This window comes from Ammodytes marinus, assembly GCF_949987685.1.
Source record: "Ammodytes marinus genome assembly, chromosome: 12".
In the NCBI taxonomy this organism is placed as follows: domain Eukaryota; kingdom Metazoa; phylum Chordata; class Actinopteri; order Uranoscopiformes; family Ammodytidae; genus Ammodytes; species Ammodytes marinus.
This window is the reverse complement of record NC_137216.1, coordinates 10287648-10304755: the sequence shown is the minus strand read 5'-3', so window position 1 is coordinate 10304755 and position 17108 is coordinate 10287648. Positions and strand designations below refer to the sequence as shown.

The 17108-nt window shown below is 40.1% G+C and overlaps 1 protein-coding gene across 1 annotated transcript; it reads left to right on the top strand.

The window, feature by feature from the left end:
• Positions 1–4104: 4104 nt before the first annotated feature.
• LOC307258622 (sterile alpha motif domain-containing protein 9-like) lies at positions 4105–15210 on the top strand. The gene is made up of 3 exons (XM_080038247.1): positions 4105–4165; positions 4899–4955; positions 9754–15210. The coding sequence occupies exons 2-3, from the start codon at positions 4932–4934 to the stop codon at positions 14275–14277; spliced, it is 4548 nt and encodes a 1515-aa protein (XP_079894373.1). The 5' UTR covers positions 4105–4165; positions 4899–4931; the 3' UTR covers positions 14278–15210.
• Positions 15211–17108: the final 1898 nt, after the last annotated feature.

Here is a 17108-nt window from a genome sequence, read left to right as displayed (position 1 = left end):
TGTGGAACCAACTGCCACCTGACAAATGTGATTCCCCCTACATTTCTGCCTTTAAATCAAGGCTCAAAAACCCATATGTACACCCTGGCGTTTCCCCCCCATTAACTATCTTACCTCTGCACTACTATCTGTGTTTATGTGGATGTATGGGCTTTATGTCTTTTATTTTGGTTATTGTTATTTTACCTTCATTGTTTACCTACTGAATGCACTATGTACAGCACTTTGGACAGTGCAAACTGTCATAAATGTGCTTTTATAAATACATTTGACTTACTTACTTACTTATAACTCACCTAGGCCCTTTGGCACAAATCACCCCAACCCCAGAAATTTGTATAATAAGCATGATGCAGCAGTTTAGGGCTGACATCGTGCTAACTGTATAGACTCAAAGTGTAGCATACCAAAGCACTAAAACATGTGTCAAATGTTTTCAAACTTGTCTATAATTGTTCAGACACAATAATCAAAAAACCTTGATCATGGAAATTTTACTTTGAAAGGCAAAACACAGTTTTTTGAGCTTAAATGTGCTTATATCTTATTCCTTGTGTCTCCCTTCTTTACAGGATGAGTCAAATGGATGGTTCTTCTTAAATATGTGGTCACATTTCCAATTTCTTCCACGGTTTTCTAGAAACAAGGCACAACTTCCAAAATGCACAACTTTGGCCACTCTCCCCTATATTTAATTTGCTTATTAAAATTAATTTTCAAAGAAACTTGTAAGACAAAAAAAATTGTATCACAGACCATGCAAAGCACGATGCAGATGTGCTCATTGTCCAAACTGCCATTACCTCTGCCAGAACAAAAGACACAGTCTCAGTAGGTGATGACACAGACTTGTTAGTACTCTTGTTGCATCATGCTGATCTGAATGCACACAAACTGTTTACGGCACAAGAACCAAATAAATTAATTTATAGTTTTCATCACTCAATTTGGCCCACCTGATTGTGTTAACCTGCTCAATTTAACCAATGCAGCTCAGGGTTCACAAACTTTTTCACATACAAAAGTTGGCAAATCATTTTTTTGTCTGTTTTAACAATTTATTTCCAGAAAATAAAAATGTTGAATTGATCAACAAACATCTGTTATTTCATATAAAAAATACTGGTATTGATAAAAATTAATTAATAATGGTTAAAATAAATAAAATTCATAAAGGCTCAAGGGGTTCACATACTTACAAGCAGCACTATATGGTGCATACAGTAGACAAAGGAGTTACTTGGTCCCAAGGTGTGTGGCAATCTCCTCTTTCTCCATGCCATTTCAGGCTGTGATTCTACGTCTCGTCTATTTGGCATAGGAAAGGGAATGGCACTGAAAAAAGTAAAAAATTACACTAGCTAGCCTAGGGGAGGGGTTAATCTAATTCATGAGAGGCACCTGTTACACCCCTGGCAGGTAAGCCAGGCAGTTTTTCAGGTTAAAGGCCAGTCTAAAAGCAGCATCACCCATTGGCAGTACGATGATTGGATATTCAATAAGTGAGGAGCTCATGTGCAAATTCATTTAAAAAGAAACTTGTAATACAAAAAAAGTTAAATTTCAAGTATACTTTTACTATGTAAAGTTTTATTGTGGTAGGAGTAAAGGAAAAAATTAAGCCTATTTGGGTTTATTTTTGGCATGTAGGCTACGATTAGTGTATAGCTCATTTGCATATTAAAATTCATTTTCAAAGAAACTTGTAATACAAAATGTTTTTATTTTCATGGTTACATTCATTGTGTAAAGTTTCATTTTGATAGGACTAAAGTAAAAAATTGCCCTATTGGGATTTATTGGTGTCTCGCCTTATTGGCACACATCTCGGATTGATGAGAATTAAACATATTTCCCCAACTAGGATTTCTTAGGATTTTTAGTAGGTTGTTCTGGACACCTCATAGAAATCATCTGAGCTGAAAGAAATTATTTTACAATGTATTCTATTTTTGGCTAGCCTGGAAATCCTGACCCTGATATCTTGAACGATAGAGGGTCTGGCGACGATCAATAGTAATTTCCAACTCTAGGGGCGGCTCCTACTCGTGCATTTCAAATGCCACTGCACGAAGTTGGATAGCACTACAACCAATCAGAGCGATGCACAAGTGACGTAAGCCCCGTTCGTTTAGCGAACAGCTGTTAAACTGTTCAATTAAACGTTTGCCGTTGTCGGTCGGCAAAACAGAACATTCCACTTACTTGCTAGTGAAAGCTATGAGTCCCGTCTTCCAATTCGTTAAGGGTCGAGGCCAAAGCAGTCTCAAACTCACACAACATATCCGCAGCCATCTTTGATGTTTACTATCACAGCTTCGACGTCGCATGCACGTCACTGTCGTCATCCGGTTACGTCCTCCCCAGAGCACCATATAAAGGGCTCTGGCGCGCCCATATTAGATAGAACCAATTGAAACGTTATACCAGATTTCTGGTATTCTTGATAAGCTTCAACGGAGGGTGTCCAGACCAACACGCGCAGCAAATTTAATTTGCCTGCGCCTAGTGGCAGGTCTGGGAATGCCAGGCTAATTTTTGGCCCCAAAATGCCTTACTTTGCCTGGCCTACAAGGCATTGAGGTGCAATAATCTAAACTTCACTTAGCCTACACAACTCAAAGATCAGAAAAAGACAAACGTCATGTGTCCCACTGTGCACAATTGTTTATTTAGCCTAGGCATGTCGAAAAGAAACAAGGCGGCTTACTCACATTTCAGCCATTCTGTAGGCAATATAAAGTGATGATTCCCGTTTAGAGGTCTGATGTGGTCATTTAGTGATTATAGGTTTCAGTAGGCCTATCTATGTGCTGCTGGTGTGGAGGAGCGCGATTGTAATTTTTCAACCGCTGCGACAAAAAGATAAACAGTTTTCAACTTCTTCCAACGGCTCCTACGAGCGCGCGCATGCGTTCGACTAGCACGGAAGAGACAGTTCCATGGGAGTGCGCCCACTTGTCGTGCCGTGACAGAACGCTGCGCCTTATCTCTGCCCGCTCGCCTCTCCATTGAGAATGCATTGCCAGGGGCGACAAACGCGTTCCGTTCATTAATCTATCAGCATACAGATGTCAAATAGACAACAAGGCCGTTTACTCACTTTTTAGCCATATTGTAGCCTAGGCTTTATTGTTATGATCCCCGTGTAGATGTCTACGGTGGTGCTGAGCATTCACCAAATAAAAAAAAGTTTCAGAGCAGGATCTCGTAATTACGAGATAATATCTCGTAATTACGAGATAAAGACCTCGTAATTACGAGATAAAGACCTCGTAATTACGAGATAAGGATCTCGTAATTACGAGATAAGGATCACCCTCTCATTCATCAATAACGATGTGTGTGTGTGTGTGTGTGTGTGTGTGTGTGTGTGTGTGTGTGTGTGTGTGTGTGTGTGTGTGTGTTTGTGTGCAGACGAGGTGAACCTAGCCATAGGAAAACGTAGGCAATAGCCTTGGTTTCCGGACTACAATGGGCCCCATAATCAATACAATTATTTTAAATATTTGTTTACTGTTCATTCATTAATCAGTTCAAAATTCAGTTAGGCCTATTCATACGACTTTTGCATTGATCAACACTTAGATAAACAAAATGTAGTTAGCAAATACAGTGGGTTATCGATATGTCGTAGGAATAGTAGGCTAGGTGAAGGAGACAAAAAAACAACCCTAAACCAAACCGGTCCTTCCACATGCATTGGTAATTATTACATAATGCGTATTACATAGGGTACCTATTTATGGTTGGTTTAATCCTTGCTCCAGTGGCAATTACAGTTGGGCGAGAAAGCAGTAGGCCTACTATATGACTGTGATGCATACGCCTCTTTTTTGTCTGAAATATGTCTTAAAATTTCAGTATGTAGAATTGATTGGCATTTTTCAAAACAGTAGAAATACATTAGAACATAATATTCATAGCTGGGATTTTCAGTACCAAGGCTCTGGAACTAGCCAATTGTTTTCCACAAAACAATTGAGTTTTGATCCTCAGAAATACAGACAGTTTGGTTGGGCAAAGTAATAAGGTCCATACTTGGTCCTAAAGGTCCTAATGTGCTCAAATATAAATATATTCGTATTTATTTTTTCTCTTTCAGAATGTGAGGTAAAGATTTGTGAAAAGTGAACTGTCATGTGAACAATCAGGAAAAATTAAGGTAACGCTGAAATCTCTAACATTTTATATCTTCTCATGAAACAATTGTGATAATGTGATTTATTCTTGATAGATAAAGTGTATATCTTCCCAAAAAAATATTGATCAATCTCATCCAAACACATCACAGTGAAAATTAAACCACAATTAACATTTGCAAACTGTGTTTTTGGGGGGTTAGGGGCACTGTGTAATATGTCATCATCAAGAAAGTTCTAGAATGCGACGCTCCCTGGGTAACCCCACCCCTTTTTAAGAATAACAGAAGCTACAGTGGCTTTCAAGGACAAGAACAATTCTAAATTCTAAACAATGCACCTGATGACATTCCAAAAACATGGATTCTTCCATAAGACTACCCTCTCAATGTAGAAAATGTAATATTAATATTTGTAATTCTCCGGTCAGGAGGATAATTCAGATTATTGGCAGAGGTCATTGTACACCAATGAGGACATATTTATGAATGAGATTGGCAATGGCTTGATTTGGGCAATCAAGCCATTGCATTTTTACACCCCTTTTGCATCAAGAAATTATCTACAGTAACTGCAGCTGCAGTAAAGTTTTGAGAAGATATGAGCTTTATCTATCAAAACTAAATCGCATTGTCACAATCGTTTCATGAGAAGGTCAAACATATTTTATTCTAACTTTATGAGTGACCATGAATACCATACCTCTGTTGTACTCTATTATGAATTGACCCTTTAAAATTATGTTTGTAACATTAGTGATCTACAACCGAAGAAGGAAACACCATTGCTATGGCCCAACAAGGTGAAATGAAGGTAAATAACAGTTTACTACCAGTGGCTTAAGTTCTAACATCAAACTAACAGAAGTTTGTAAAAAGTGCTCTGTCTTATGTATTTAAAGAGAGTTATGGATGTAACTACAGTTCTAAGAATTCTGGATGACCGGCAGAGGCAGTGCTTAACACCGAATGTTATCCATGTTGTGCATGCGCAGGTAGTATTTAATAGTAAGTCACATGTTACCTGAAATTATTTAGGGCAGCCCTCCTTTTGTCAGCACATTAGCATTTTTCCACTGACGCTTTTGGCCAACGCCGACCCAAGCCATGGCGTGCTGATTTGGTTTTCCATAACCACTTTTACTACACCGATCCACGCCGAGCTGTGTTCTGGATGGACCTACTTTTCATTGGGGCCAAACAGGCTGATGAATCAGCCTCACCGTTCAGTGACCCTTGACCCTCTAGCCTAGCCTAGCCTAGAGACATGTGAATAGCCTCTGCTGCAAAGCCAGATGAAACAGACATCCCAAATAAGAAACCCATAGACTATTTCAATTATACATAATCAACACACAATACAGTGTGTCATAGAAGCCCAAATAATGCCCTGCATACCTAGCATAACTACTACAACCACATGTGCCAAATAACGTGGGCTAAAAAAAAAGAAGACAAAAAGTCAGATAGCCTAATGCTAACTTATGAATTGAATCGCTAATGATGCGCTAACAGAAATTAGCATTTTGCTTGTTTTGTTTTAGCTATACTTTTAATTCCAAACTATAGCCGTATAATGGCCTGTATTCACAGCGCGATTAATGGCAATCGAGGTCAGTCCTTTTATACTACTTTAACCCTAACCCTAACCCTCATCTCAGGGTGGCGCATCATTTTTAATTATTTTCTTTATTAGCCTGACAGACAGTTGAGCAACGGTAGGCTTGACTTGGTGATCAAATAGGCCTATATTCACACAAATATATAAGCACCAGAGGGCAGTGCATTATCAGTTGGATCTACTCCCACAGACGAGTAGCCCTGCTGTTATTGAAAAGCAAACACCTTCCTTGCTGGGCTGACGGGCCGAGCCAAGCCAAGCCAGCACATTTATATGGAAAATACCACATCACCCTCAAAGATGTCCCTACAGATTCTTCTCGCCAAGATTCAAAGTGTCAGAGCGGTCAACCAGAATTCACAGAACCATAGTTGATTGATAGACAACAACAATTCCAAAAAAGCTGAGAGGTTATGTAAAACGTATATAAAACAGAATGTGTTCATTTGTTAATCCATTTTCACATACAATCAAGTTAAAAACTATACAAAGGCAATGTATTTTATCTTCTACCCTATCTATTTAATTGATGTTTGTGAACATAATGCTTATTCTGAATTTGATGCCTGCATCACATTTCAAAAAAGTTGGGACAGGGGCATTAAAAGATTTGGAAAGTTGTAGAATGATCAAAAAACACCCTTTTGAACCATTACGCTAGTGAACATGTCACTGGTGATATTATCATGGATGGATATAAAGGGGCATTCCGTAAAGTTTAACGGCCTCTGCACACATCCTGCGTCTACCTCTGGAGCGCGTCGCCTTACCTCACTGCTGCGTCTCTCGGACTTTTCTCGGACACACGGAACGTCTCAGCAGCTGCTGCTTCTAAAAGCCCTATCTTTCTACATAGAGTTTTCATAGATAATTCCCATTAAAAATGAAGTTCTTTACAGTCATTTATGATGCATATGATTTATATTGAGTCTAATATTGAGTCTGGACAGTAATCCGTGCGCCCCATTGTCTTTTTTTTTTTTTTTTTTTGTCACATTTTCGCTTGTTGGAAGTTTTATTTTGAAAGGGACACACCAGGAAATGGTGAAACTACAGCGAAAGCTGCCGGTATGAAGTCAATATGACTCTCAGCAGAGTATTTCTCTACCAGTTAAAGCGGAGAGACCCGAGAGAGACGCGCGGCTCTCAGTAAAAAATAGGCGAGCCTCCTGAGGTAAAGGGGAGCGTCGCTGCAGACGTGCCTCCAACGTGCATCAGCAGTGCATCTGAGGTTGGATGTGTGCCCGCTCTAGGTTGATTACACGGTCAGTGACAAAAAGTCAGACGCAGACGCGATGTAGACGGGCAGTAGAGGTAGGATGTGTGTGGAGGCCGTTAGTCTTCACAAGCAATAATGAGGTGAGGCTCACCATTTTGGGAAGAACTGCAGAGGAGAACAGTCCAACGGTTTAAAAACAACATTCCTGCAAAGAATTTCAACATCAACAATCCATTATATGATTGAAATAGTTTGAGAATCCAGAGAAAACTAAGGGGCAATTAAAATATAATGCACATGAACTCAGGTTGCACTAAATTAAAAAATTACATGATTTTATAAAGGATATTACTACATGGGCCGATCACTTCAGAAACACCACAAATGCAAGATAAGACTCTACCATGCAAAGTCAAAGCCATTTATCAACAACATCCACACATGCTGCAGACTTCTCTGGACCATCCAGATAACTTGCACATCTATGAAGGCACCATTAATGCTGAAAAGTACAGGTTTTGGAGCAACATGCTGCTATCCAGACAAAATCTGTTTGAGGGACGTCCCTTCTCATTTAAGCAAGATTCTGCATGTCTTCATACAGCTTTGCTTCCTAGGAAAAGAGTGCCGGTACTAGACTGGCCTGTCTGCAGTCCATACCTGTCTTCCATTGAACAAATGTGGTCCATTATGAAGCACAAAATAGCACAATGGAGACCCCTGAATGTTGAGCATCTGAAGTTTCAGTGTTGTTTAAAGAAAGGGTGATTTAAAACAGTGGTAAACATGCCCCTGTCCCAACTTTTTTGAAACGTGTTGCAATTTAAACATTTTACATTTGTGTATACAAAAAACTATATTGTTTATCCGTTTAAACAACATTTAATTGATATTTATTGAATACATATCGAAAAGGATTAGGACATGATCACATTCTGTTTTATTCACATTTTACATAACGTCCTAACTTTTTCGGAATTGGGGTTGTACATAGGTAACTCTCATTCTATTTAAATATTCCTCACCGCTAGAGGTAGTGCTTCAAACTGGATGACTATAACCAACTTAGTCACGAGGAAACCTTATGCCTCGTTTCCACCGAGTAGAGCGGGTCGGGTCGGAGCGGCTCAGAGCGGGACAGCTCACTTTTAAGAATCTCGGTGTTGTTTTCCACCGCCGACCCTACCCTTACTGGTAGGGCGGGGTTTAGGCTGGACTGCGATAGCCGCCGCCAGAATGTGGGTCAAACTATCGGGCTGTGGAACAACTGTGGTCAAGCCAGCGGTCTCTTGTTTTTGCTTGGTCAAACCAGCCGCTTCTTTATTTATTCCCCCCGTGTTGTGAGCACAGAGACGGCTCGGTGCAACTGATAAAGACAGTTAGCGAACAGCGCTGGCTGCGGCAGCTAGGTGACATCGTAGCAGTGGGACACAGTGTAGCCAACTGATTCATTTAATGACGAGGAAAAACACCACACAATAAACAGTGCCGCGCTCACATTTTCGCCAAAACTCTTCACTCTAGCCGAGGTGACTACAAACGGCGGAAATTATTCAAACCAGCCGCTTCTTTATTTATTCCCCCCGTGTTGTTGTGAGCGTGTATTTACTACTATCTATGGCGTAAACACACAGAGACGGCTCGGCGCAACTCATAGAGACAGTGAGCGAACAGTGCTGGCTGCGGCAGCTACGTGACTATGGGACACAGTGTAACCAACTGATTAATTTATTGACGAGGAAAAACACCACACAATAAACAGAGCTGTGCTCACATTTTCGCCAAAACACAAGACCATCTTCACTCTTGCCGAGATGACTACACATGGCGGAAATGATTCTTTCGACCAATCAAATGACTGCAGTGTGTAGCTCCGCCTTTTAGGCACCCTTTCAGACGGCTAGTACCCCTACGGAGGAGTACTGAGATTTGGAGCGGCTCAGAGCGGTTAGGTGCGCTTAAACCGTACTCTACCCAACTTTTGGCAAATGAAAAGCCAAACTACCCGGACCAAACCGCTCCGATCCGACCCGCTCTACTCGGTGGAAACGAGGCATAAGCCAGCCCTGGACTCACTTCCTTTAAAAGCAAACTCTGACGCTAGTGTGTCAACTTTGGCAGCCAACCAGCCTTCTTAAACTTTTTCCTATGGGGGCACCTCTGGGTTGGGAGTGTCCCTGTATCTATGGAACTCTTCCAGGAACAGGTAGCTCTAGTCTCGCTAGTATATCCAAGAGGAAGTCCGAAAACAGGATCCATATAAAGCTAATACAGCGGTAATACTTACCTTACTAGCAGAGCTTCACAACTGGGGAAGACGCTGCGTAAGTCTAGTGTTACCTGTAAAATGCCTCATTTACCAGCTAAAACACCGATCTGTCTGCGTTAGTATACAGCCATGAATTACTAATCGCAGCCCTTGGAGGACAAAATGTTGGCTTCAACCAACGTTGGCATCACCCTCTTTGAGGGTGATGTGGGCTTATACAACTCAACTTCAACTTCAAATGTATTATTTTTGAATAAATATAGGCGGGGCTACCCAACATCATCCTAGGTCGCATGTGACTTTTGTTTATATTAAATACCTAACCTAGCATGCGCAAGATGGATAACATCCAGTGTTAAGCACTGCTTCTGGCGGTCAGGAAGAATGAAATAGAACCACTTCGAGTGGTTGGTCATTTCTTCACCTAATGCTTCGATACTACATTAAGTGTGCAGTCATTTTTGTTTAAAATGTTAAAAAAGAATAACATTTTTATTTTAAAGAGTCCGGAGGAGGATCTGCCACCTGACATCAAGGAATGGAATAAACATCAAGTGAGAGAATGGGCTCTCAAACTGGATAATGTGGATGACAAAGATGCCGTAACACTGTTCCGGCAGGACATTGATGGCCCTACTCTTTTGCTTTTGGATACAACAGACTTAAAAAAGATGGGTTTGACTTATGGACCAGCAAAACAGATCATTCATGCCAGAGATGAGGTAGTGAAATTAAAGAAAGATGAACTATCGCACTCAACAAATCAGCCAGCAAGACAATGCAAGCCTTATCCATTTTGTAGGTACCATGATACATATAGATACATGGAGAGCAGCATTCTTGATAATATAGAATCAGGTGCCTCAAACCTAATCGAACCCTGCCATGAGTATAAAGCTTTTATCAATACAACAGATGAAACTAAAATGAGCAAGTTAACAACTGAGGTTATTCGCTTTGCAGCTGCCTGCATGAATAGCCGCACCAATGGTACCATACATTTTGGAATAGGGGACAAACCAGACTTCACCCACGGTGAAGTTTTGGGAGTGGTCGTTAAGGACAAAGAGGCTTATGCAAATGAACTAAAATCTGCCATTGATGGTTATTTTGAGCATAAACACAAACAGACTGCTCAGATTTGCATCAAACCTCCTAGATTTGTTGGGGTTCTCAATACGAATATGACATCCTCTGACAAATTTGTGATTGAAGTGGACATAGTACCTGACTCTACGATCTGTAAAGAAAACATCTACCACACTTTCAGCATTGATGCAAAAAAGGCCAAGAAAAAAGCAAAAGGTAAAGAAACAGTCAAAACTGAAACAAATCCATCAAAATTGTTCTTTGTCCGAGATGGAGGTAGCAGCAGAGATCTCCTCGCACCAACATCATTTGCCAAACATATGGAAGAGTACAACAAGTTTGTTGACAGTATTGCCCAACAATCACAACTCCGAAAACAAGCAGAAGAGGAGCACCTCAATGTAATAAGGAGCAGTACTCAAGGCTCTAGATTAAGTCAGATGATAACTGGTGGATCCCACTCTTTAGATAAATCACACTTTGAGCGGTATGTGATAGTCACTAACAAATCACATTCAATCCAGTTTGAATCACTAGGATTTCTTGTAGAGCTTAACCCAACAGCTGTGTTGGACTTTGATCCAGAATCAGCTAAAAATGGATTACACTGTCACTTTGAAAAGCAAAGTGCAGTAAGTATCCATTTACCAGAAGAGTATAAAATCACAGAAAGAGTTGAGGACATGGCAAACAAGTTGAAATTAACGCGAAACACCAGCTGGGTATTCTGCAATGGAGGTGTTGAGGATGAGGCACCCTCAGACATAGACCTGTGGATGATGGACAAGGGAGCATCCATTCGCGATGTGATTTCTTTCCTGTGTCGGAAAGATGTGCTTCCAAACAAGAGATTTCTTGTCATTTTCTTACTTTTGTCACCAGTGAGTGAGAAGATGGACCCTCTTGTGGAGACTTTCAGTACATTCTTACAGGAGCTCAAAGGCACAGATCAAATCCTTTGTTTATGTGACAACGAAAAAGCATTTACATCCTGGACAGACCTAATTGAAGCTCGATGTGGAATCGACATCTCTGGTAGATGCATATATGCACTCAGCTTTGCTGAAGTCAATGGCACTATCCTTAGTCTTTTGTCAAAAAATCGTAGAACTAGCCATTTCTTACCCTGTGGCGGTGGAAGCAAAGTACTTCTTGAGAAGAAAGTGGAGCGTAGCCTGAACACCTTAGATGTCCTCTGTGTGAACCAGTGTGAAGGAGGAAATGATGACAAAATTGTCATAGAGGAGAACTTCTACAAAGGAGGAAAAGTGTCATGGTGGAATCTTTATTTCTCCGAGCAGCCTGGATCCACACCCTTTATCAAACGAGACCAGTTTGATTACATCATGAACACGATCATACCAGATCTGTGCACCCTGAGAAAGGCCTGCGTGTTGTTTAGCCTCATGCATTTACCTGGATGTGGTGGGACTACCTTGGCCATGCATATTTTATGGGCTCTTCGGGACAAATTCCGTTGTGCTGTCCTCAAAGACAGTAATGCTGTCTTGTCTGAAGTAGCTGATCAAGTTGTCAAACTTTTATTGTATGACCATGGGGAGCAAGTGCCACGGATCCCTGTTTTGCTGATGATAGATGACTTTGATGAGAAGGAAAAAGTATTTGACTTGCAGCAGCTCATTGAAAAAGAATGTGCAAAGAAAGGCATTCAGTCCAGGTCTGCACAAGTAATTCTCCTGAACTGTATGAGGTCTGAGTCATCTGACAATACTCAACTTGCTCAAGAGACAGTATTCATTGGAAATACTCTCTCTGAGAAAGAGCAGAAACTGTTTGAGGAAAAACTTGTAGAAATAGAGAAAACACACAAGAATGCCGAAACATTCTATGGATTCATGATCCTGAAGAAGAACTTTAAACAAGAGTATATTCAGGGTGTGGCTCGCAACACCCTGAACAGCTTCGACAAGAATGAGAAAGATGCACAACTCCTGGCTGTTTTAGTTCTGTTGAATGTATACTGCAAGGGTGCCTCTCTTTCCATCTCTCTGTGTGAGGAATTCCTTGGTCTTCAACCAAAACCAGTATGTGGAACCATCAAAGTGGAAGAAGGATTTGGGAAATTTGCCAATTTGATTACCTGTTGCTTAGTTGAGGGTAAGGTAATATTCAAAGCTGTGACAATGATCCATCCAAGTATTGCAAGACACTGTTTGCAGGAACTCACAACAACACACAAAATGAGTAAAGCTGATATTACCGACCTTCTTCTGACAACAAACACGCTTTATGCAAGCACACAAGGCAAAGACAAACTCCTGCGAGATGTTCATGACATTTTGGTGAGAAGACATCATTCACTCACGGAGGAATCAACTTTTTCTCCACTAATTCAAGACATTGCAAATGAAACCCCGGGACTGGAGGAGATAGTGCTAGAAAATGCATCAAAAAGATTTGAGAAAGATGCGACTGTCTCTCAGTTACTTGCTAGGTACTACTACCTGAAAAAGAAGGATTTCTCAGAGGCAAAAGATTGGGCAAAGAGAGCAAGAGAGCTTTCTAAAGACAGCTCATATATGGCAGACACATCAGCACAAGTTATCAAGCATGAGCTTAAGAATGTCATTTCACTCTACAAGGAAGAGCCTATTGCCCCTGAACAACTGAGCATGTGTCTCAAACTGGCCCAATCAGCAATAGATGCATTTAAGGAAACACAGGACCTTGCAAAGGAGGAGTCAATTAAGCGATTACAAAACAAGACAGACAACTGCACTTTTAATACATCTGGGTGCCTAGGGGAAATTCAGGTCGGCGTATTTGTCATTGAAGTGCTGGAAAAGACCCCCATATTTTCCTCTGACCATGTCCGCCATGACATAATGAGTTCGGTTCTCTCTGGAGATACTAAACTTGAGGAAGTAGAGAGATGTGATCAATGTAAAAACAAACACAGAGCCTACTACTGGATTCTCAGACAGTTTGAGGATTTACTTAAAACAATCAAATATAGGATGAAGGTGAACATTGACTTCCTTGACAATTTCTATGTGAACTTGGGCTCCAGATTTGGATTGAAAGACAGTCGTGAGCAAATAGCCCAAAATGAGCTTTTCAGATGTTTCCAAAAGTATGCAAAGCTTTTCTGTAAGACAGATTCTGCAGCTCTTTTGAAGAATAAAACCATGCTCAGCATGCTAAAACTACACAAGGCAAGGCAATTCCTGGAGATGCACAAAGCAGATACCTATTCTGGGATTCTGAATTGTCTCTCAAGCGGCATCTCACCTGAAATAATGGAGAAGATCGCCAGACAGTATGCTTGTGTTTGCGCATCTCAGCAAAATACAACTGTGACGGACAGAATCAATATAATCTATGTCAATGTTGTGTTGAGTTGTATGAAATTTGAATCACAGGACATTCAGCCATTCCCGAAACTAATGGATCTCCTTTACCATGTTCTTCATGAGCAAACCCCATTAGGTGACATTTTGCCACTGCACTTCATTGCAGCTGCCTTGTTGTGGCCACAGCAGAGTTTTCCAGTAGTGGCTCCCAGAAGTCTGGGGAAGTGGATCTCACAGATGAAGACCTATTATCACAGAGAGATGAGGAACGTGTACAATGGAAAGTGGCCCATGATCCATTTCTACCTGGGGAAGAAGCAAGGCTATGAAAGACTGGTACATGTTGGGGAAATCAAAAGGTGCCTCAGGCAGGAGCAGGAACGATTTGCCTCCATGTGGGAAAATGGCAAAATATGGAAAGAGAAGAAGGTGGAGGAGCTCCTGTGCAGGGCCACTGGTGAGGTGAAGAGCGACTGTATACTTGCAGATACTGGTAACCCAGATCTGAAGCTTGAAGTCATTACAATGTCTCGCAGTGAGCTTAGAAGGCATGCCCAGGGATCCAAAGTGTCATTCTTCGTTGGCTTCTCCATGAAAGGCCCTATTGCATTTGACATGTACTAAAGTACATAAAAAAGCAGCCTATTCCAACATACGGTATTTTCAGCCAATCATTTTGGATAATTCGGTTTTACACACCGTTGTATACTTTGAAAAGAAAAGAAATTGCAGAAATATCAATCTGACTGCAAAATAGTACTACAAATGAAGAAATGTCAATGTCACTCCATAATAGTGCTAGAAATGCAGAAATATCAAAGGAACTGCGAAAAAATAGCTAAAAATGCAGAAATGTAAAAATATTGCTGAACATGCAAACATGTCAATGTAACATAAAAAAATTGCTGAAAATGCAGAAATGACAATGTAACTGCAAAATAATGCTGAAATTGAATTTTTTTTAAGGTGCTTTAAAATATTGTTGAACATGTAAATATGTCAATGTAACTGCAAAATAATGCTGAAAATGCATAAATGTCAAAGGAACGGCAAAATATTGATGAACATGTAAACATGTCAATGTAAGTACTATTTTACCAACTATGTAAGAGTTTGAAGAGTTGTCCATATACTGTATACCTTTGAGCCTGCATGTTACATTATTGATACAGTTTGTTTTAAATAACCTTTGAACAATGTTTTACTTACATGTTGATGCCTCCCTTGTATTTTCATTTAACTTTTGAACTGTTGATTTCTGTGTTTTGGATTGTTTATGTTTATTTTAATCTGGATTCTGTGTTTATACTGATGTAATGTTTGAAATGCAACATTCCTTACCTTTTGTCATTATGTGCAACATTACTTTTTTTTGTTTTACGATTTTGTTCAAGCTTTTTTGCATTCCATGAAATACAATGATGAACAACAAGTTTTGCATCAAGTATATTGCAGCAAGTGTACATGCTATTACTATCCAGTCCAACACTTAAAACAAACAGCTGTTCTTAAACTCTTTTTGTGCTAAGCTGTTTCATTTTGTCTATATGCTTTAGTTACTACTGTTGATATAAAAGCATATTTGAAATAAACGTATAGTACAGAACTTCATTGTATCAAGTTGCATTGTCCATTTAAATGTGTTCTTACCTACTCTTTACACTGGAGGGCGCCACCCGCTAAGAGATAATAACACCATGGAGTTTTGTGATCCGTAGAGTCTGTGATTGCCCTCAATACAACTTAAGAGATACAATATTTAGTTGTGTTCTGTGTTCAACACTATACATAGTCCAATTGACAAGATGGTCTATTTACATTTCAGAACTATCATATTAAATCAAACCTAAAGTTACTTTGAATTTCAGTTCAATGGCCAATAATATACTTTGAATCACTACATTGAAAGTGAACAAAATAGGAGTGCATGCGAGATCTTTTAATTATGGCACATGACCATGATAGTAGCATTTTAGTTTGATGTCCTTTAAACCAAAAAGTATAACCCTAAGGCTGAGAAGCAAAACACAGTTTGCAGGGTCCTAATATATATAATGACGTTGTTTTTTGTTTAGTCCTTAAATATACATAATGACAATAGACGCCCCTATCACAGACAGGGTCTTCAAACAGTAGAGCCCACCATCCCACCTACCTGAATAAAATCATACTGTATATAACTTGTAGTCTTGTTTGAATGGTCAGCAGGGCAACACTGGCCCCCTTTCCTGTTTCTCTCTTAGCCATTTCTGCTGTACACAAACTACACCCACAAGCTCCTGTAGGGCTCCCTGCACATGTTGTGTTACCATGTGGTTCATAATATTTTAGTGTGGTGTGTGGAGCCTGTTACTGAACATGTATGTCTCTCTGGCCCATCTCAGCGCCTAGCCTGTAACAAGCTAATGTCAAGGCAGTAGATGGCTCAACGAGTGACAAACAAGACTGTATGTTTACATTTGAAGAGTGACAGTAGACACAAAAATAATTAGCATCCGTTCACTTAAGATATCCTTTTCTTTAAGGGTAATCTAAAAAAGATCATATTGAATGCCATGCTATACAACATAGAGCATCATTTTAAAGGCAATGCAGAAATGTTTACATCTGTAAGCAGCAGAATTAGTCAAGAGATTCACAAAGCTTCTCAAGTATCTTAACACTTTTTCAAGGCCTTAGTAAGCTTAAGTCTGTTAGGTTTACACAATGGCAATATCAGGTTAATTTGGTTGTGAGTGTGCAGTGTTTCAGTGTTTCTGCCGTGTCAGTCAAGATGGATAGAGTCAGGTGTTAGCCCTAAGTATATGTGGCACTGCAGCACATGGCTGAAAGCATTCTTCAGAGGGTCATCCTTTTGGGGGGTCACAGGTCATCATGGTGATAAGTGTGTCTTTCCTGTAGCATATTGCAGTGAAAGGGAACTGTGTCGCAGCATGTCCCTTTACTCAAAGAAGGATGACAGAAGACAACATCAAATGCATAGTGGTGGATTGTTTCTGTCACAGTTTTCTGTGAATATACATTCTGAATACACGACTGTATCCCCAGACTACCACTGTATTCTATCATATTCTTTTGTATATGTATTCTACCCTAAACCCATATTTTATTTTTGTTCCATTTTATTCCCGCACTATATTCTTGGTTAAGCATTGTTAGAAAGAGCCTTGAAGCTAAGAACTGCATTGCCATTGACTGTGTTATTGTTGTGCAAAAAAACGAACTTTTTTAATGGGCTTTGGCCAGGGACACATTAAAATGACTAATGCTATGCTAAGTAAACCTGCACATTTGGAGTATGTGAATCAACAAGTTCCAAGTGACTTGAGCGTCTTGAAACATTGCGTCACTGTTTATCCCTGTCAAATAATAGGACAATACACATTCACATAATACAGGTTGGAATGTGACCGCAAGCACTTTACTGGTACATTTTCATATTGAGAACACGTTTA

Excerpts from the sequence above, each read along its gene's own strand:
- LOC307258622 (XM_080038247.1), top strand. The coding sequence starts at position 4,932 with ATGGCCCAACAAGGTGAAATGAAG. Across the intron at positions 4,956-9,753 it reads CCCAACAAGGTGAAATGAAG|AGTCCGGAGGAGGATCTGCC; the intron begins GTAAATAACAGT and ends TTTATTTTAAAG.